The sequence below is a fragment of the Arachis ipaensis genome, chromosome B07 (genome assembly GCF_000816755.2).
Source record: "Arachis ipaensis cultivar K30076 chromosome B07, Araip1.1, whole genome shotgun sequence".
NCBI lineage: Eukaryota > Viridiplantae > Streptophyta > Magnoliopsida > Fabales > Fabaceae > Arachis > Arachis ipaensis.
The window spans coordinates 44047763-44069403 of record NC_029791.2 but is presented as its reverse complement, the minus strand read 5'-3'; the positions used below and the strand labels follow the sequence as shown (position 1 = coordinate 44069403).

The window sequence follows — 21641 nt, the reverse complement described above, 5'->3', positions numbered from 1 at the left end:
GGCTAGTTTTGAAAATGCATCAGCTCGGGCATTCTGCTCCCGAGGTATGTGTCAGAAATCATATTCCCCGAATTGTCTGAGCTGTTGGTACTAGCTGGTTTTGAAAGTGCATCAGCTCGGGCATTCTGCTCCCGAGGTATGTGTCGGACCTCATATCCCCCGAAATGTCTGAGCTGTTTTCTGTTTTTGTCCAGGGTCCCCTGAATTCCCTTTTGTAGGAGTTCCCAGGGTGTTAGTGTCTCTGTAATAAAGTCGGCCAGATACTATGATTTGATGGCTGTCCGAGCTTTCATATCGAAGATCGAATTGGGATAACTCAACTATCCACTGTAGGATTCTTCCAGCTAAGTTTTTTTTCTGTAGGATGCCTTTTATGGGTTGGTTGGTCCGAACTCTGATAGTGTGAGCTTGAAAGTATGGGTGGAGTCGTTGAGAGGTGAGTACGAGGGCGTAGGCGAATTTTTTCTATCTTTTGATAGTTTAGTTCGGCCCCTTGTAGAGCTTCTGATGAGCGGATAATTTATACGCTTTTTGACATTGTTTTTAGTATGTTTTTAGTAGGATCTAGTTACTTTTAGGGATGTTTTCATTAGTTTTTATGTTAAATTCACATTTCTGGACTTTACTATGAGTTTGTGTATTTTTCTGTGATTTCAGGTATTTTCTGGCTGAAATTGAGGGACTTGAGCAGAAATCAGATTCAGAGGTTGAAGAAGGACTGCTGATGCTGTTGGATTTTGACCTCCCTGCACTCAAAGTGGATTTTCTGGAGCTACAAAACTCGAAATGGTGCGCTTTCAATTGCGTTGGAAAGTAGACATCCAGGGCTTTCCAGAAATATATAATAGTCCATACTTTGGCCAAGAATAGATGACGTAAACTGGTGTTCAACGCCAGCTTTCTGCCCAAATCTGGCGTCCAGCGCCAGAAAAGGAGCCAAAACCAGAGTTGAACGCCCAAACTGGCACAAAAGCTGGCGTTCAACTCCAAGAAGGACCTCTACACGTGCAACACTCAAGCTCAGTCTAAGCACACACCAAGTGGGCCCCGGAAGTGGATTTATGCATCAATTACTTACTTCTGTAAACCCTAGTAGCTAGTTTATTATAAATAGGACATTTCACTATTGTACTTGATATCTTTGGATTACCTTATGATCCTTTGATCACGTTTTGGAGGCTGGCCATCTCGGCCATGCCTGGACCTTTCACTTATGTATTTTCACGGTAGAGTTTTTACACTCCATAGATTAAGGTGTGGAGCTCTGCTGTTCCTCAAAGATTAATGCAAAGTACTACTGTTCTCTATTCAATTCATCTTATTTCACTTCTAAGATATTCATTCGTACTTCAATCTGAATGTGATGAACGTAACAATCATCATCATTACCTATGAACGCGTGCCTGACAACCACTTCCATTCTACCTTCGACTGAATGAGTATCTCTTAGATCTCTTAATCAGAATCTTCGTGGCGTAAGCTAGAATGATGGCGGCATTCAAGAGAATCCGGAAAGTCTAAACCTTGTCTGTGGTATTCCGAATAGGATTCAATGAATGAATGACTGTGACGAGCTCCAAACTCGCGATTGCAGGGCGTTAGTGACAGACGCAAAAGGATAGTAAATCCTATTCCAGCATGATCGAGAACCGACAGATGAATAGCCGTGCCGTGACAGGGTGCGTTGACCATTTTCACTGAGAGGATAAGATGAAGCCGTTGACAAGGGTGATGCCTCCAGACGATTAGCCGTGCCGTGACAGGGCATTGGATCATTTTCCCGAGAGATGACCGAAAGTAGCCATTGACAGTGAAAAGAGCAATGAACTTTACATAATTAAAGTGTAATCATGATTCCGCGTACCAGCTTCGCTGATGAAGTAGACGGGTTGTTGCCCACTTTTGTCTTCTCTGACTAGTGCTAAGGCTATTGCCCGACTTCCCACTGCGAGGTATAATATGAGTTCTTCACTTTCCCTTGGTCGGGTAAGAATGGGTGGTTGCCCCAAGAATTTTTGAAATCTCGGAAAGCTTGTTTGCACTCCTTTGTCCTTTTCAAACCTCTCTCCCTTAATATACCTCTTTGAGGTGTCTTTTGCAAGCTGATTTAGAGATCCATCCTCCTGCAAATCCTCCATTTATCATATGAACATATCTCTTAGGGGTGGGAGGTGGACATTCAACTCGTCCGACCTCTTCAGTGTGAGGTGGATGTTCAACTCGTCCGACCTCTTTGTTGTGGGGTGGACCTGCAACTCATCCGACCTCCTCGGTGTGAGGTGGACCTTCAACTCGTCCGACCTCTTTGTTGTGAGGTGGACCTTCAACTCGTCTGACCTCTTTGTTGTGAGGTAGACCTTCAACTCGTCTGACCTCTTTCTTCTTTTTGATTTTGATTGGGCGAGGTGGTGAGATCTTCTCAGTGTTGCATATTTCTCGTTAAACATCCACAAGAGATAGGTTTCTCAGTGGGTTGGTCTTCTTTCTTCCTGGACTCTTTATCCTTGTTCCGTAGTGGGTTAGGAGAATCTGGTTTTTGAGCTGTCTCCCAATCGGGAGTTCTCCTCCATATTGATATATTTTTCTCCCTTTCTTGAACTTTGTTTAGAGATGTTGGGTGCTTCTTGGATATTGAGTGGTTGAAAGGTCCTTCTTGCAGGCCATTAATGAGACCCATGATAGCTGCTTCAGTTGGCAGAATTTGCATGTCCAGGCATGCTTTGTTAGAGTAGTCAGGAAGGCTTTGCATCGAATAACGTCCGAGGCGTCAATGAGATACATCCTGCTTCTGAAATTGCTAAGATGATGGCTTGGATCCGATGTGCCATCGTACGGGGTCATGTCGGGGGCTTTGAAGTCCTTTGGGACTTTAGCTTTCATGATCTCTTTGGTGAATGGGTTTTGATCCTTACGGGAGCTATCTTTGTGGCTGGATCGAGTGGTTTTGGCCTTGAGATCGGCTTCGAGCTTTAGGAGCTTGTCCTCCAACTCGCGGTGTCGCCTTGTTTCTCTCCGAAGGTCTCTTTCGGCTTTTCGTTGATGTTCAGCTTCTTGTTCCAACTGTTTAAGGCGATTCTGTTGCTTACGGATAGCTTCCAAAATTTCTGTGTTTGGGGGTTGCTTATCTCCCCATTTTGAGGCTTGTCTTTGGAGGTGGCGTCCGTGTCTTTGTTTGGCGTTCTGTCCACTAAACCAGAGTTGTGATCGTTGTCATGGTCATCCGCCATGGTGATGGGATGACTTCCAGGTTCACCGGCAACGACGCCAATGTTCCGAGGGTTACCTGAAACTGTAGGTCGATCTTGGACGAGATTTTCTGTACTGGTCAGAGATGGCGTGTCCGGCTGGTGGGTGGCGGCCAGAGCTGTCGTGTCCGACTTGTGGGACTGGCTGCACTGCTGATCCTTCGTCACCGGAGGGTGGGGGGTATCTGCAAGGGACTCCGATGCTTAAGTTAGCAAGGGTATTAACAGGTTTTTAGTAGAATCAGAGTATGAGTTATACCTGGGTGCTCCAGTGTATTTATAGTAGTGGGAAGTGACCTTTCTGGAGATAAGATAGTTATCTTATCTTATCTTATCTTTAAGTGAGGTCATCTTATCTTCTGGGGAACCACCTTTATCTTTCTAGGCTTTGGCTGCCTTTAGATTGGGCTGTGTCCCTTCGTTTGGGCCTGCTTGGGCCTCTTATGGCGATTTGTCCGAGCTCTTTGTAAAGAGGTCGGATAGTCTGACCTAAAGAGGTCAGTCGACTTGTCGTAAAACATCCCGGGTCGGACAACTCGACCCAGGGTATGAACACTTGTTATGCAGTAATGGAGAACAGGTTGAGGTTCTAGAGATACTCTGCCTTTTGAATCTCTGCTTTCCTACTGTCATCTTCTTCACGCACGCAGGTCTCCTTCCATGGCAAGCTGTATGTTGGTGGATCACCGTTGTCAATGGCTACCAGCCGTCCTCTTAGTGAAAAGGGTCCATGTACATGGCTAATCATCTGTCGGTTCTCACTAATGTTGGAAAAGGATCCATTGATCCTTTTGCACACTGTCACTGCGCCCAACATTCATGAGTTTGAAGCTCATCACAGTCATCCCTTCCTGGATCCTACTCGGAATACCACAAACAAAGTTTAGACTTTTCGGATCTCAGGAATGCTGCCAATTGATTTTAGCTTATTCCATGAAGTCTCTGATCTCACAGATTTGAATGCTCTATTGTCAGGAGATGCAATCAAACGTATGAGCCAGGAACCAAAGAGATACACACTCAATCTAAGGTAGAACAGAAGTGGTTGTCAGGCACGCGTTCATAGGTTGAGAATGGTGATGAGTGTCACGGATCATCACATTCATCATGTTGAAGTGCGAGTGAATATCTTAGAATAGAAACAAGCGTGATTGAATGAAAAACAGAAGTAATTGCATTAATCCATCGAGACACAGCAGAGCTCCTCACCCCCAACCATGGAGTTTAGAGACTCATGCCGTAGAAGATACAAGTTCTGATGTAAAATGTCATGAGGTACATAGTAAGTCTCTAAAAGTAGTTTTTATACTAAACTAGTGACCTAGGTTTACAGAAAATGAGTAAACTAAGATAGATAGTGAAAAAAAATACCTCTTCCGGGGCCCACTTGGTGTGTGCTTGGGCTGAGCATTAAGCTTTACACGTGTAGAGGCTTCCCTTGGAGTTAAACGCCAGGTTGCAGCTTGTTTGTGGTGTTTAACTCTGGTTTGTAACCTATTTCTGGCGTTTAACTTCAGAATAGGGCAGGAAGTTGGCGTTTAAACGCCAGTTTGCGTCGTCAAAACTCAGACAAAGTATGAACTATTATATATTTCTGAAAAGCCCTGGATGTCTACTTTCCAACGCAATTAAGATTGCACCAATTGGATTTCTGTAGCTCCAGAAAATCCATTTCGAGTGCAGGGAGGTCAGAATCCAACAGCATCTGCAGTCCTTTTTCGGCCTCTGAATCAGATTTTTGCTCAGGTCCCTCAATTTCAGCCAGAAAATACCTGAAATCATAGAAAAACACAATAACTCATAGTAAAGTCTAGAAATATAATTTTTGCATAAAAACTAATAAAACTATACTAAAAAGTAGCTAAATCCTACTAAAAACTATATGAAAATACCCCCAAAAAGCGTATAAAATATCTGCTCATCATAACACCAAACTTAAACTGTTTCTTGTCCTCAAGAAACTAGATAAATAAAATAGGATAGAAAGAAAATCAAGAGGCAATAACATCTCAGAGTTTTATATGAAGCTCAAATTCTCATTAGATGAGCGGGACTAGTAGCTTTTTGCTTCTGAACAGTTTTGGCACCTCAATTTATCCTTTGAAGTTCAGAATGATTGGCATCTATAGGAATTCAGAATTCAGATAGTGTTATTGATTCTCCTAGTTTAGTATGTTGATTCTTGAACACAGCTACTTTATGAGTCTTGGCTGTGGCCCTAAGTACTTTGTTTTCCAGTATTACCACCGGATACATAAATGTCACACACACATAACTGGGTGAACCTTTTCAGATTGTGACTTAGGTTTGCTAAAGTCCCTAGTTAGAGGTGTCCAGAGTTCTTAAGCACACTCTTTTTGCTTTGGACCACGACTTTAACCGCTCAGTCTCAAGTTTTTCACTTGACACCTTCACGCCACAAGCACATGGTTAGGGACAGCTTGGTTTAGCCGCTTAGGCCAGGATTTTATTCCTTTAGGCCATCCTATCCATTAATGCTCAAAGCCTTGGATCCTTATTACCCTTGACTTTTGGTTTAAAGGGCTATTGGCTTTTTTTGCTTGCTTTTTCTTTTTTTTCGCCATTTTTTTCTTTTTTTTTCGCAAGCTTTGTATTCACTGCTTTTTCTTGCTTCAAGAATCAATTTTTTGATTTTTCAGATTATCAATAATATTTCTCCTTTTTCATTATTCTTTCAAGAGCTAACAAATTTAACATTCATAAACTTCACTATCAAAAATTATGCACTGTTCAAGCATTCATTCAGAAGACAAAAAGTATTGCCACCACATATAAATAATTTGAATTTTTCTTATTAAGAACTCAAAAATAAAACTGCCTCCTTATTCTAAAAAATCTGCTATTTTATTCATGTTTAATGATGATGAGAAAATAAATTATAGCTTACTTGGAGATAAATAAAAATAAAAATAAAGATACTAATTACTATTATTCATGTGACTCCTAAGGTAGATCTCTAATAGCAAAAGTTATCACAGAGTTAAGATTAGGACTCAACAACCTTTATTTTGGGAGATGGATGCTCCTTCAATATGTGGGGTGTCTTGCCCTTCAAGAGATAGCTTCTAGCGCTTCAGCTCTTGTAGCTCACGCCTTTGCTTCTCTTATTCCTTCAGCAGTTTGCAGAGCATGCTATTTTGAACTTGCTGTTCTTCTTTCAGTTGATCCATAACTTCTTGCAGCTTGGTGACAGATGCTTCTAGGCGGGTCCAGTAGTCAATCTGAGGGATTTCTGGGAGGAACTCATGTGCCCTCCTTTTGATGGAGTTATCTTGCACTTGTTGTCCTTCCATTGACTTTTTGGTGATTGGGTGCTCGACTGGGATATACTCATCCACTCCCATCTTTACCCCAACGTCTTTACATAGCAGAGATATTAAGTTTGGGTAAGCCAATTTGGCTTCTTTGGAGTTCTTGTTTGCAATTATGTAGAGCTCACAAGAAATCAGATGATGAATCTCCACTTCGTTTCCCTGCATAATACAATGGATCATCATTGCTCTTTTGAGAGTGACCTCAGAGCGGTTACTGGTGGGCAGTATGGAACGCCCAATGAAGTCCAGCCAGCCCCTAGCGACTGGTTTGAGATCCCCTCTCTTGAGTTGATTTGGGACACCCTTTGTGTTGGTTGTCCACTTGGTTCCAGGGATACATATGTCCTCTAGAACTTGGTCCAAGCGCTTATCTGATCTCACCATTCTCCTATTAAAGGAGTCCGGGTCATCTTGTAATTGTTGCAGCTTGAAGACCTCTCTTATTTTGTCAAGGTGGAAGTAAATAGCCTTCCCTCTGACCATGGTTCAAAAGGTGTAGAAGGCGGTTCCAGTCTTTCTCTGCTTATCTGTTTGCCACATATTTGAGTAGAATTCCTGAACCATGTTTCTTCCCACCTTTGTCTCAGGATTAGCTAGGATTTCCCAACCCCTTTTTCGAATTTGCTCTTGGATCTCCAGATATGCGTCTTCTTTCAGATCGAATTTAACTTCCGGGATCACTGATCTTAGACCCATTATTTTGTAGTAATGGTCTGCATGTTCTTTTGTTAAGAACCTCTCTTGATTCCAAAGTGGTTTTGGATTATTCTCTTTCTTCCCTCTTGAAGTGGTTTGTTTTCCCTTGGGGGCCATGATCTTAGTAAGTCTTGGCTTGGTGATCACGAAAAAACACACCAAACTTAGAGGTTTGCTTGTCCTCAAGCAAAAGAAAGGAAATGAAAGGAATAGAAGGAGAGCCAAATTCGAATGGTGGAGGAGAGGGGGTGACCGAATGGCAATTTAAAAGGGAGGGGGTGGACACGAAAATTTTGAAAAAGATATGATAGAAGATATGATTTGTAAAAGATAAATATGGTATTCAAAAGATGCAATTTTAAAATTGAAAAGATATGAGAGAGATTTGAAAAAGATAAATTTGAATTTGAAAAGATAATATGAGTTGAAAAAAAAAGATTTGAGAAGAAATTAAAAAGATAGATTAGTTTTGAAAAAGATTTGAAAAGAAATTAAAGAAGATTTGAGAAAGATTTTTTTTAGGATTAAAGAAAAATTTATTTTTAATTTGTTTATATTTTTTTTTAAATTGAATTTGAAAGACGATAGTTTGAAACATGTTTATGCAAGAAATTTTGGATCGAACCATGGAAATTTGAAAAAAATTTGAGTTGGAAACAAAACTTCCTCCCCTCCACATTCCTAGCGTTAAACACCCAGAATGGCACTCATTCTGGCGTTTAACGCCCATTTGTTGCTTGTTTTGGGCGTTTAATGCCCAGCTGATGCTTCTTTTGGGCGTTTAACGCCCAGCCGTTGCTTTTGGCTGGCGTTAAACGCCAGAAATCCTTTGTCACTGGGCGTTTTTCTAAATGCCTAGGATGCTGCAATTCTGGCGTTAAACGCCCAGAATGGTACCCATTCTGGCGTTTAACGCCCAGAAAGGTATCTTTACTGGCGTTTTCGTGCCAGTGAGCTCCTTTTCTCTGTGAATCCTTTGTATCCTTCTGTAACTCTGTGAACTCCTGTAATTGAGAATTAATCTTGAAGATAATTTATATCAAACTCATATAATTATTATTTGAATAACAAATAAACCCTGCTAATGGCTGGGTTGCCTCCCAGCAAGCGCTTCTTTATTGTCTTTACCTGGACCATATTAAGCTTTTAATCTAGTCTCAGCCTTGAGCATTCTTGCTCAACATTGCCTTCAAGATAATGCTTGACTCTCTGTCCATTAACAATGAACTTCTTATTAGAATCAATGTCTTGAAGCTCCACATAGCCATATGGTGACACACTTGTAATCACATATGGTCCTCTCCACCGGGATTTCAGTTTCCCGGGGAATAATCTGAGCCTAAAGTTAAACAGCAGAACCTTTTGTCCTGGTTCAAAGACTCTGGATGACAGTTTCTTATCATGCCACCTTTTTGCTTTCTCCTTGTAAATTTTTGCATTTTCGAAAGCATTGAGTCTGAATTCCTCTAGCTCATTTAACTGAAGTAATCTCTTCTCTCCAGCTAACTTAGCATCCAGGTTTAGGAATCTAGTTTTCCAGTAGGCTTTATGCTCCAGTTCCACGGGCAGATGACAGGCCTTGCCATACACAAGCTGGTATGGAGAGGTTCCTATAGGAGTCTTGAATGCTGTTCTGTATGCCCACAGAGCATCATCTAAGCTTTTTGCCCAATCCCTTCTACGGGCAATTACAGTCCGTTCCAGGATTCTTTTTAGTTCTCTATTAGAGTTTTCAGCTTGCCCATTCTGTGGATGATATGGAGTTGCTACTTTGTGGCTAATTCCATATCGGACCATAGCAGAGTAAAGCTGTTTATTACAGAAATGAGTGCCCCCATCACTGATTAGTACTCTAGGGACACCAAACCTGCTGAAGATATGTTTCTGGAGGAACTTTAGCTCTGTCTTAGTATCATTAGTGGGTGTTGCAATTGCCTCATTTAGATACATAGTCTACTGCCACCAGAATATACGTGTTTGAGTATGATTGCGGGAAAGGCCCCATGAAGTCAATACCCCATACATCAAACAACTCAATCTCCAAGATCCCTTGTTGAGGGATGGTGTAACCATGAGGCAGATTACCAGCTCTCTGGCAACTGTCACAGTTACGTACGAACTCTCGGAAGTCTCTATAGAGAGTAGGCCAGTAGAAGCCACATTGGAGAACCTTGGTGGCTGTTCGCTCACCTCCGAAATGGCCTCCATATTATGATCCATGGCAATGCCATAAGATCTTCTGTGCCTCTTCCTTGGACACACATCTATGGATTATTCCATCTGCACATCTCTTAAAGAGATATGGTTCATCCCATAAGTAGTACTTTGCATCAGAAATCAATTTCTTTATTTTCTACCTGCTGTACTCTTTGGGTACGAATCTTACAGCTTTATAGTTTGCAATGTCTGCAAACCATGGTGTTTCCTGAATGGCAAACAATTGCTCATCCGGAAAGGTTTCAGAGATCTCAATAGAGGGGGAGGACGCCCCTTCTACTGGTTCTATCTGGGACAGATGATCAGCCACTTGGTTCTCTGTCACTTTTCTGTCTCTTATTTCTATATCAAACTCTTGCAGAAGCAACACCCATCTTATGAGCCTGGATTTTGAATCCTGCTTTGTAAGTAGATATTTAAGAGCAGCATGGTCAGTGTACACAATCATTTTTGATCCTACTAAGTATGATCTAAACTTGTCAATGGCATAAACCACTGCAAGCAACTCTTTTTCTGTGGTTGTGTAATTTTTTTGTGCATCATTTATAACACGGCTAGCGTAATCAATGACATGCAGAAGCTTGTTATGCCTCTGTCCTAATACTGCACCAATGGCAATGGTCACTAGCATCTCATATTAGTTCGAATGGTAATGTCCAGTCTGGTGCAGAAATAACTAGTGCTGTGACCAGCTTAGCTTTCAGAGTTTCAAATGCCTGCAGACACTCTGTGTCAAACACAAACGGCGTGTCAGTAGCTAGCAGATTGCTCAGAGGTTTTGCAATTTTTGAAAAATCCTTTATAAACCTCCTATAGAATCCTGCATGCCCCAGAAAGCTTCTGATTGCCTTAACATTGGCAGGTGGTGGTAATTTTTCAATTACTTCCACTTTAGCTTGATCCACCTCTATTCCCTTGTTTGAAATTTTATGCCCAAGGACAATTCCCTCAGTCACCATAAAGTGATATTTTTTCCAGTTTAAAACTAGGTTAGTCTCTTGGCATCTTTTCAGAACAAGTGCTAAATGGTCAAGGCAGGAGCTGAATGAGTCTCCAAATACTGAAAATTCATCATGAAGACTTCCATAAATTTCTCTACCATATCAGAGAAGATAGAGAGCATGCACCTCTGAAAGGTTGCAGGTGCATTGCACAGACCAAAAGGCATCCTTCTGTAGGCAAACACTCCAAAAGGACATGTGAATGCTATTTTCTCTTGGTCCTGAGGATCTACTGCAATTTGGTTATAACCCGAATAGCCATCCAAAAAGCAGTAGTATTCATGACCTGCTAGTCTTTCTAGCATTTGGTCTATGAATGGTAAAGGAAAGTGATCATTCCTGGTGGCTGTATTGAGCCTTCTGTAATCAATACACATACGCCACCCTGTAACTGTTCTTGTAGGAACCAGTTCATTCTTTGCCTCCCTTTTTGGGGACAACTTGGACAAGGCTCACCCAAGGGCTATCAGAAATAGGATAAATAATCCCAGCCTCCAGTAACTTGGTGACCTCTTTCTGCACCACCTCCTTCATGGCTAGATTTAGCCGCCATTGTGGTTGAACCACTGGCTTAGAATCATCCTCCAATAAGATCTTGTGCATGCATGTTGCTGGGCTGATGCCCTTAAGATCACTTATGGACCACCCAAGAGCTGTCTTGTGTGTCCTTAGCACTTGAAGTAATGCTTTCTCTTCCTGTGGATTTAAAGAAGAGCTTATGATTACCGAAAAAGTGTCACCTTCTCCCAGAAATGCATATTTCAGGGATGGTGGTAGTGGTTTGAGCTCGAGTTTAGGAGGTTTCTCCTTTTCCTGAGGAATTTTCAGAGGCTCTTTTATTTCCTCTTATTCCTCCAGATCAGGCTGAACATCTTTAAAGATGTCTTCTAGCTCTGATTTGAGACTCTTAGCCAAGTTGATCTCCTCTACCAGGGAGTCAATAATATCAACACTCATGCAGTCTTTTGATGTGTCTGGATGCTTTATTGTCTCAACAGCATTCCTGAACTCATCCTCATTGACTCCAAGGTCACTTCCCCTTTTTGGACATCAATGAGGGTTCGTCCAGTTGCTAGGAAAGGTCTTCCTAGAATGAGAGTTGCACTCTTGTGCTCCTCTATTTCCAGCACTACAAAGTCAGTGGGAAAGCCAAATGGCCCAACCTAGACAATCATGTCCTCAATTATGCCTGATGGATATTTAATGGAGCCATCAGCAAGTTGAAGACATATCTGGGTTAGTTTGACCTCTTCAGTCAAGCCAAGCTTTCTGATAGTGGATGCAGGGATTAGATTAATACTTGCTCCAAGGTCACATAGAGCTGTCTTGGTAAAAGTACCCTCTAATGTGCATGGTATCATAAAGCTTCTGGGATCCTTAAGCTTTTCTAGTAAGCTTGTTAGAATGACTGCACTGCATTCTTCAGTGAGAAAAACTTTTTGTTTCTCTCCAATCCTTCTTATGACTTAAGATCTCTTTCATGAACTTAGCATAAGATGGTATTTGCTCAAGTGCCTCTGCAAACGGGATCTTTATTTCAAGAGTCCTGAGATAGTCTGCAAAGTGAGCAAATTGTTTATCCTGTTCCGCTTGGTGGAGTTTCTGAGGATAAGGCATTTTGGCTTTATATTCCTCAATCTTAGTTGTTGCAGGTTTATTTCCTACAGAGGTAGGTTGAGAAGCCTTCTTGAGGGAGTTATTATCAGCACTTGCAGGTGTCTGATCCCTCATTGGCGTTTGAATGCCAGGATTGGACATGGATTGGGCGTTTAACGCCATATTCCTACCCTTTTATGGCATTTGAATGCCAGAACTGGACACGGATTGGGTATTTAACGCCAGTTTTTCACCCTTTTCTGGCGTTTGAACGCTAGACTTATTCCTCTCTGGGTTCTTACTGTCCTCAGAGGGATTTTGGATAGCAGGTTGCTCATCCTCTGTCAGCTGTTCCTTTCTTGGCCTTCTGCTGTCTTGAGTTGAGATATTTAATATTTTTCCACTTCTTAATTGAACTTTTTGGCACTCCTCTGTTATCTATTTTGATAACTGCTGTTTTGTCTGATTCAATTGTGATTCCATATCCTTGTTAGCAATTTTGGTTTCTTGTAGCATCTCCTTAAATTTTGCTAACTGCCTTGTTATAGAAGATAGTTGCTGATTGAGTTTAGCAACTTGTTCCTGAGGACTAAAGTCAGTTGATACTGCCTTAGCTTCTTCTTTCATGGAGGGCTCACTACTTATATACAAATGCTGATTTCTAGCAACTGTATCAATAAGCTCCTGAGCCTCTTCAATAGTCTTTCTCATGTGTATAGATCCACCAGCGGAGTGGTCTAGAGATATCTGAGCTTTTTCTGTAAGCCCGTAGTAGAAGATGTCTAATTACACCCACTCTGAAAATATTTCAGAGGGGCATTTCCTTAGCATCCTTCTGTACCTCTCCCAGGCGTTATAAAGGGATTCATCATCCTCTTGTTTAAATCCTTGGATGTCCAGCCTTAGCTGTGTCATCCTTTTTGCAGGGAAATATTGATTCAGGAATTTGTCTGATAACTGTTTCCATGTTCTTATGCTTGCTGTAGGTTGGTTATTTAACCACCTCTTAACTTGATCTTTTACAGCAAATGGAAACAGTAATAATCTGTAGACATCCTAATCTACTTCCTTGTCACGTACTGTGTTAGCAATTTGCAAGAATTGTGCCAGAAACTCAGTAGGTTCTTCCTGTGGAAGACTGGAATACTGGCAATTTTGCTGCACCATGACAATGAGCTGAGGATTTAGCTCAAAACTGCTTGCTCTGATGGGAGGTATACAGATGCTACTCCCATATGCAGCAGTAATGGGGTTAGCATATGACCCCAGAGTCCTTCTGGACTGTTCATTTCTACTTTGGTCCATGATGGAGAAAAAGGGAATTGATGTGAATTACAAATAAAATATATTTTTATTTTTAATTTATTTAATTAAAAACAACCGAAAAAAATAATAAAAAAATAAAGTACACTAATTGGACATTAAAATAAAAGTTCGAAAACTAAATTGATTGATTAATTAAGAGAATTTGAAAAATTCTTGGATATGATTTTTTTTTTGAAAAAGATTTTTGAATTTTGAAAATTCAAAACTAAGATAAGATAGAATAAAAATTTAAAATAAAAATCTGAATTTTTAAATGAAATTTTCGAAATCTCAATTAAATAAATATGGAAGATATTTTTTAATTTAATGAGGAAAGAGAAAAACAATAAAATGACACCAAACTTAGAATTTTTAGATCAAAACAAGGAAAACAACAGGAAAACTTTGAATATTAGGATGAACAACAAAATCAACTTTTGAAAAATTTTTAAGAAAACTAAAACATAAAGGACACCAAACTTAAAAATTTTTGTACTCTAAGCACTAATAATTCGAAAAAAATGAAAGAAAATAAACTTATGCAATTGACACCAAACTTAAAATATGAAACTAAACTCAAACAGAAGACTAAATTATGAAGTTATTGGTTTTGAAAATTTTCGACAATAATTAAGAAAAATAAAAAAAGGATTTTAAAAATTTTTAACCAAAAACAATAATAGAAGACTCTAAACCAAAAAGAAAAAATTTTTCCTAATCTAAGCAACAAAATAAACCGTTAGTTGTCCAAACTCAAACAATCCCGGGCAACGACGCCAAAAACTTGGTGCACGAATTGTAAATCACACTTTTCACAACTCGTACCACTAACCAGCAAGTGCACTGGGTCGTCCAAGTAATACCTTACGTGAGTAAGCGTTGATCCCACGGAGATTGTCGACTTGAAGCAAGCTATGGTTATTTTGTAATTCTTAGTCAGGAAATTAATAATAAAAATGGTTGGGTTTATGAAGAGTAATTAACAAAATAAATAATACTTGTTATGCAGTAATGGAGAACAGCTTGAGGTTCTGGAGATACTCTGTCTTTTGAATCTCTGCTTTCCTACTGTCATCTTCTTCACGCACGCAGGTCTCCTTCCATGGCAAGTTGTATGTTGGTGGTTCACTGTTGTCAATGGCTACCAGCCGTCCTCTCAGTGAAAAGGTTGTACATGGCTAATCATCTGTCGGTTCTCACTAATGATGGAATAGGATCCATTAATCCTTTTGTACACTGTCACTGCGCCCAGCATTCATGAGTTTGAAGCTCGTCACAGTCATCCCTTCCCGGATCCTACTCGGAATACCACAGACAAGGTTTAGACTTTTCGGATCTCAAGAATGCTGCCAATTGATTCTAGCTTATACCACAAAGACTCTGATCTCATAGATTTAAATGCTCTGTTGTCAGTAGATGCAATTAAACGTATGAGCCAGGAACCAAAGAGATACACACTCAATCTAAGGTAGAACTGAAGTGGTTGTCAGGCACGCATTCATAGGTTGAAAATGGTGATGAGTGTCACGGATCATCACATTCATCATGTTGAAGTGCGAGTGAATATCTTAGAATAGAAATAAGCGTGATTGAATGGAAAACAGTAGTAATTGCATTAATGCATCGAGACACAGCAGAGCTCCTCACCCCCAACCATGGAGGACTCATGTCGTAGAAGATACAAGTTCTGATGTAAAATGTCATGAGGTACATAGTAAGTCTCTAAAAGTAGTTTTTATACTAAACTAGTGACCTAGGTTTATAGAAAATGAGTAAACTAAGATAGATAGTGCAGAAATCCACTTTCGGAGCCCACTTGGTGTGTGCTTGGGCTGAGCATTGACATTTACACGTGTAGAGACTTCCCTTGGAGTTAAACGCCAGGTTGCAGCTTGTTTGTGGCGTTTAACTCTGGTTTCTAACCTGTTTCTGGCGTTTAACTTCAGAATAGGACAGGAAGTTGGCGTTTAAATGCCAGTTTGCATCATCAAAACTCGGGCATAGTATGGACTATTATATATTGATGGAAAGACCTGGATGTCTAATTTCTAACGCAATTGAGAGCACGCCAATTGGGTTTTTGTAGCTCCAGAAAATCCATTTCGAGTGCAGGGAGGTCAGAATCCAACAGCATCTGCAGTCCTTTTTCAGCCTCTGAATCAGATTTTTGCTCAGGTCCCTCAATTTCAGCCAGAAAATACCTGAAATCACAAAAAAACACACAAACTCATAGAAAAGTCTAGAAATGTGATTTTTACATAAAAACTAATAAAACTATACTAAAAAGTAGCTAAATCCTACTAAAAACTATATGAAAATACCCCCAAAAAGTGTATAAAATACCCCCAAAAAGCATATAAAATACCTCATCAAGGACAGAAATTCATCATTTACATTTATGTGACCTTTTTTAGGTGTGCATATTGTAATTGGTTTGCCTATGTGAATACTTATGTCAATTGCTAACTGCTATACTTGTTGTAATTGCTATTGATTGTGTTTGAACTACATTATTTGTGATTGTGTCTGATTGGTTGGTTTGTGATGAATTGGTTGATGATTGAGTTGTTTGGGCCGGGGGCCGTGTTAGATTGGATGGGCTTGAGGCCGTGATTAGTATATTGAGTTCTAGTTCTGTATAAAGTATCTAACTGGTTCAGCATAGACTTAATGAACCTATGCTTGGAACGGGATGATCATTTATACCGCGTAGGTAACTGCTTTCATGGTTATGGTCTAGGAAAGTATGAAAAATCAAACTCTTACAGCATAGACTTAATTGAACCTATGTTTGGGACATGTTGGTCATTCATACTGTCTAGAAAAAACTTTTCAGATTTTGCATGAAAGGAAAAAGGTTTTGTTTTAAAATATTTGAGAAATTTACCAAATCTTCAAAAAGGGATTTTCTGGATTTCGAATGTGTACCCAAGGTTTTTGGAAAGACTCATAAGATGAGCAATGATCACGGTACTCTAAGAATAATTTTATTTTACGTATCATGTTATAGAAATTTCTGTAATCCTATAGTGAGAACAAGCGAGGACGACGTTCTCACTCCCCTACAGGTTATTCCTTTTCAGGATATGGACGACGAAGCTTCAGAAGAGTTATGTTCCTTTTTTGTTTATTTGTTTTTTTGCGGTTTTAAGTTTTAAACAGGCTCCTATTTTAGTATTAAATATATGAAGAGTTGTCGTAATGCCCAAGCTATTAGAGTGGCGTAGCTGGAAGCGTGACATTCAGATAGTGAGGGTGTTACATTAGGTATATTATTTGATGTCACCATTTTTTAGTATAATGGCTGTCTATCAACATATTAAAGAATATAGAAAAGCATATTATTAGATAATTTAGTTAGATGTATAACATTGCGTTGTGAATTAGAAGGTAATTACATGAGCAATAAAATTTGGGTCGAGTTAGTTATAAATTAATTACTTACATGACGACGTCAGTTAAATAGGGTAAGCTTAAAATTTGTAGGTTTATAAGCCATTTTTCATTTAGTTTATTTTTTAATAATCTAGTATGTGATTTTATTTTACTAGATTGTGTTTCGATGGAGCAGCAGTTATTGAGTTATGAGCATGAGATGTATAGATTGGATCAGGCTGAGCACTTCGCTGGGAGGCTTGATCGAGTGGTATAATTTTTTAACCTTTTTTTTTATTTTATTGTATTGAAGAAAAAGTAAACTTGCTATTGTATTTATTCACGGTAATGTTTTTTATTAAATATTTTTTTCTGTTTGGTAGGCACCTCGGATCTTGCACACCAGACGGAACTTGATGATACGGCCGCCGGAGTAGATTAGGCCATATCTGAGACGAGCCGGGTTTGAGTACGTCGCTTACATGGTCGAGTTCGAGCATGATTGGTCGCTTGCCTCGGCGTTGATAGAGAGGTGGAGGCCTGAGTCCCATGCATTTCATTTACCGTGCGGGGAGATGACTATCACCCTGCAGGACGTGGCATATCAGTTGGGACTCAGGATTGATGGTGATCCTGTGAGTGGATTAATAGGTGGGTGGGAGCAGCACCACCAGGGATGGACCATTGAGGAGTTATGTGAGGAGATACTGGGTGTTGTTCCTGGCCCAGAAGACAGACAGTCACAGACGAAGTGGACTGTCAAGCTCACTTGGTTCCACAACACGATTTGTAGAGAGCTAGAGCAGGATGCCATAGAGGAGTGGCTGATGAGGTATACGAGAGGATACATCATGCAGTTGATAGGCGGTATCCTCTTTCCCGATGCATCTGACTCTCGGGTGTATATCAGGTGGCTTCCCCTACTGGAGGATCTTGATGCATGTGGCCGGTTGTCGTGGGGTTCGGCTGTGCTGGCATGGCTGTACCGCCATATGTTCCGGGCCACGGATCATGGTCAGCGCAACATGGGAGGATGCGTCAGTTTGATGCTTTCTTGGGCCTACCACCATATTCTGTTAGTATGGCCCGATGGGTATGATGCTCGTCGCTTTCCCCTGGTCGAGAGGTATTATAAACATTTACGAAAGTTATTCAACTTATTATTAACTTGTTTATTAATAATAAAGGCTAAAATATTATGGTTGTTGGTTGTGTAGGTGGGTTCAGTACTGGTCGGACAATGCCACAGACGAGAGCAGGCTGAGGCAGTACAGGCATACGATGAACGGGATTGGGATGCTGAATGTAAGTTATTAATGTTTAACTTTAAGAAATCAAAGTTTAGTTAACTGTTATACCTATTGCATATGATAATCTGAATTTCGTCGTGCTTCTATGTTCTGTGAACAGGTTGAGGGGACTCCATATGCTGATCCGCAGCTGGTTGGGCTTGTTCCACCGGCGATAGCAGAGGCGGATCCCTTGGCGGCAGTTATTTGTCCACTACTGTGCTCCGCTATCGTCGAGTGGCATCAGGTGGACCGGGTAGTACGTCAGTTCAATGGCCTGCAACACCTTCCCACTAGGCCACTGAACATTGACGACATGCACAGGCTGGATGGGAGACTCGGTTGTGGAGAGTGGTTCCCGCATCTGCTTGGTGCCTGGCATGAGATGTGGGATGCTCGGGCCGATCATCGTCTGCCGATATATCATCATATAGACCTATGTCCGTCCCTCCCGTATATGACGTGGTACCTGCAGTGGGCGCACACAGAGTTATTCGGTCTGGGTGACCAGCACTTAGTGCCTGCTGGGGTGGTGCCAGAAGACTTGCCCATACATCATCCAGTTGCTCCAGACCTACATCAGCCAGTGGACGGTCACCTGCTGGAGCTCAGGCCAGCTGCGGAGGAGGGAGAGGTAGGGGACGGAGGCGAGGCAAGGGGAGAGGCAGACGCGGCAAAGGCCGTGGGAGGCAGGATCCCGAGGAGGTTCCTCGCCAGAGAGACCCTGTCAGCCCGCCAGCTCACCGTGCCGACGATGCAGGCCAGACGGTGGGATCATTGTCAGGACCCGTGCCAGGTGACTACCTGTCTTTGAGGCCGCCTGGGTCACATCATTCGGAGGCCAGGACCAGTCACTAGGGCTCGCGGCCAGAGGCGAGCGTTCATTTTGACATCGACACGCAAATTCAGATACCTTTCAACCCATCAGAGCTCGAAACACGATGATCTTGCCCCCATCGAAGTTTTGCAAGTATGAGGACCAATGTATCTCCTAACCTCCCACCTTTCTTGCTTTTGGCGATATGATATAAGTATGCTCCAATTACAACCGGGTCCGAACTGGATACATCTTGCATTGTACCTCCAATGGTCACTCTCTACTATTTTGTACTCCACAGCACTTCTGATGTTGTACTTCTTAACTACCAACATGACTTCTTCCTTGTTCTCAAATTGTTGTCCAACCTCAAACTCGTTGCTTGGGTCTTCTTCAGGACCTCCTTGGGTAAACGATCAATCCGAAGTCATTGGATCGAGATTCAACTTAGTAAAATGATCCGGCCGGTCATATGGTTGAGAAATGGCAGGCTGTATCAGAGCAATCTATGTGTCACCGTAGTAGTTCATCTCCTCTTCCTCGTCACCATCATCAGTGATTTCGGGTGGTTCTTCATCAGCATTGTCTCCATCATCGTGGTTGACTTCATACTGCTCCATCATCGGATCTCTGATAGCAGAACTGTCATGACTTTCAAGACTGTCATCCATTAAGTCAACGTTACGAACTTCAAGATAACCTATGGCAAGGGTGAAAACCGTGACCATAGATAAGGCTATGGTCACAGTTTTAAGGTGGGGTGACCATAGAAGCTATGGTCACGGCAAAAAATCGTGACCATGGATAAGGCTATGATCACAGTTTTAAGGAGGGGTGACCATAGAGGCTATGGTCATGGTTTTAAGGTGTGGTGACCATAGATAAGGCTATGGTCATAGTTTTAGGTGGGGTGACCTTAGAGGCTATGGTCACGGTAAAAACCGTGACCATAGATAAGTCTATGGTGACGGTTTTAAGGTGGGGTAACCATAGAGGCTATGGTCACGGTTTTTACACGTGACCATAGATTAATCTATGGTCACGATAAAAAAAGTGACCTAAAGTGTCAGAATTTGAACACTAAAACCGTGACCATAGATAAAAAAACCGCGACGATAGGTCTATAACTACGGCAGAATAAGCCATGGTGAAAAAATCGTGACCATAGACCTATGGTTACCCTTTTCACTAGCTATGGTCACGGTTTTTCACCGTGATCATAGACCTTTTTTTTGTAGTGGATAATGATGGTGATTATGGGATTGACGATGAGAATGATAATGATTATGAGATTGCTATTTGAGCTTGATTCTGAATTTGATACACCTGCCTGGGTAGATGCAGTGGCCTTGATCCACTTGCTCCGGATTTGGTTTGAGTCTCTTGGGTTAGATGCAGTGGTTTGTCCTACTTACTCCCAGTTGAGAATGATTTGAGATTTGTGAAATTATTTGAGTTTCAAATTTTTTTGGGTAGAAGCAGTGTGTTGGCTCCACTTGCTCCAAGTTGAGATCCGAGATTCTGTTGACCCTGCGTCGTAAGTGTCATCGGACACTTATACCTTTTCGGATGAGTTCTCCTCCTTAAATGTATATATATTGAATGATTATGATTTTGAGCTTGAAAATTATTTGGGCTTATATCTATGAAAAAATATTTTGAAAAAATCTAATAAAAAAGGATCACTTTAAGGCACTAATATAGTTAGTTGATTGCAATATTAACAACAATTTTACTGTATTTGTATGTCACGGTGTGTTAAATATATATACACTTGTAAAGTCTTATTTTTATAATATTATTTTATTTTTGTTAGCATAAAATATTTGGTAAATACTAAAATATGAGAGTATATTGTGCAATATTAAATTTTTTTATATTCGATTAACTATGAGATATATAGAATTTTGGATTAATATATTTTAAGTCTCTACTAGGCTATTAGCTCTTTTCTACGGAAAAATTCGACATTAGATAATACAAAAAGACTGTTAGGACACTCATCTCAGATATACCACATAATTATAACATAATTAAGTGTCATAGTAGCTGATTATAATGTATAAAAAATAAAATTCACATCAAAATATACATTTTGTTGATATAATAAAATCTAAGAGAATATAAAACATCGAAATTTCAGAATATTCAAATACAATCCAGTAATTAGTTTTTCAATGGTTGCCATGCGCGGGTTCGCATACTAGTGCTCTTCATAACTGAAGAGTTGGCAAAACAACCTTTCCTACAAATTATTTGAAAAAAGATAAAACTGCTGATGCAAAAGAAAATTGCATATCTAATGCATAAAGCCCCAAAAGTCCAAAACTAAAACATCGAAAGATGTAAAGATCAACTTAAAAGATATTCTGCACTTGATTCATTTGAGTCCCAACTGTGTTCTTGCAAGCATCAGCATATTCTTGTGGCTTTCCCTTATCCTCATAAGCCTAACAAATTTAAATATATTTATGAGTTACCAAAATTGCTTAACGAAGATTTTGGTATTCTAAAATAAATAGACAACATTGACTTATTTTGCTTGTTCTCATTGTTTATTTATCACTTTGTTACCATAGAATATAGTGTGGCCCCCACTCAAGAGTACACACCACACTGATAAATGAGAATTTTTTTTTCAGTAAATTACTAAACTTATAAAAAAACATGAACATGGTATGGTACATAATAATTTTTTTCCTGGTGGATTTTTTTATTCTAAAGACCTATTATGATATTATTTCTCATTTTTTAATTTTTACTAA

The 21641-nt window shown here is 40.4% G+C and overlaps 1 protein-coding gene across 1 annotated transcript; it reads left to right on the top strand.

Annotated features, from left to right (window-relative positions):
- LOC107607170 (protein MAIN-LIKE 1-like) lies at window positions 17253-18873 on the top strand. The gene is made up of 3 exons (XM_016309148.1): window positions 17253-17896; window positions 17988-18075; window positions 18181-18873. The coding sequence occupies exons 1-3, from the start codon at window positions 17253-17255 to the stop codon at window positions 18871-18873; spliced, it is 1425 nt and encodes a 474-aa protein (XP_016164634.1).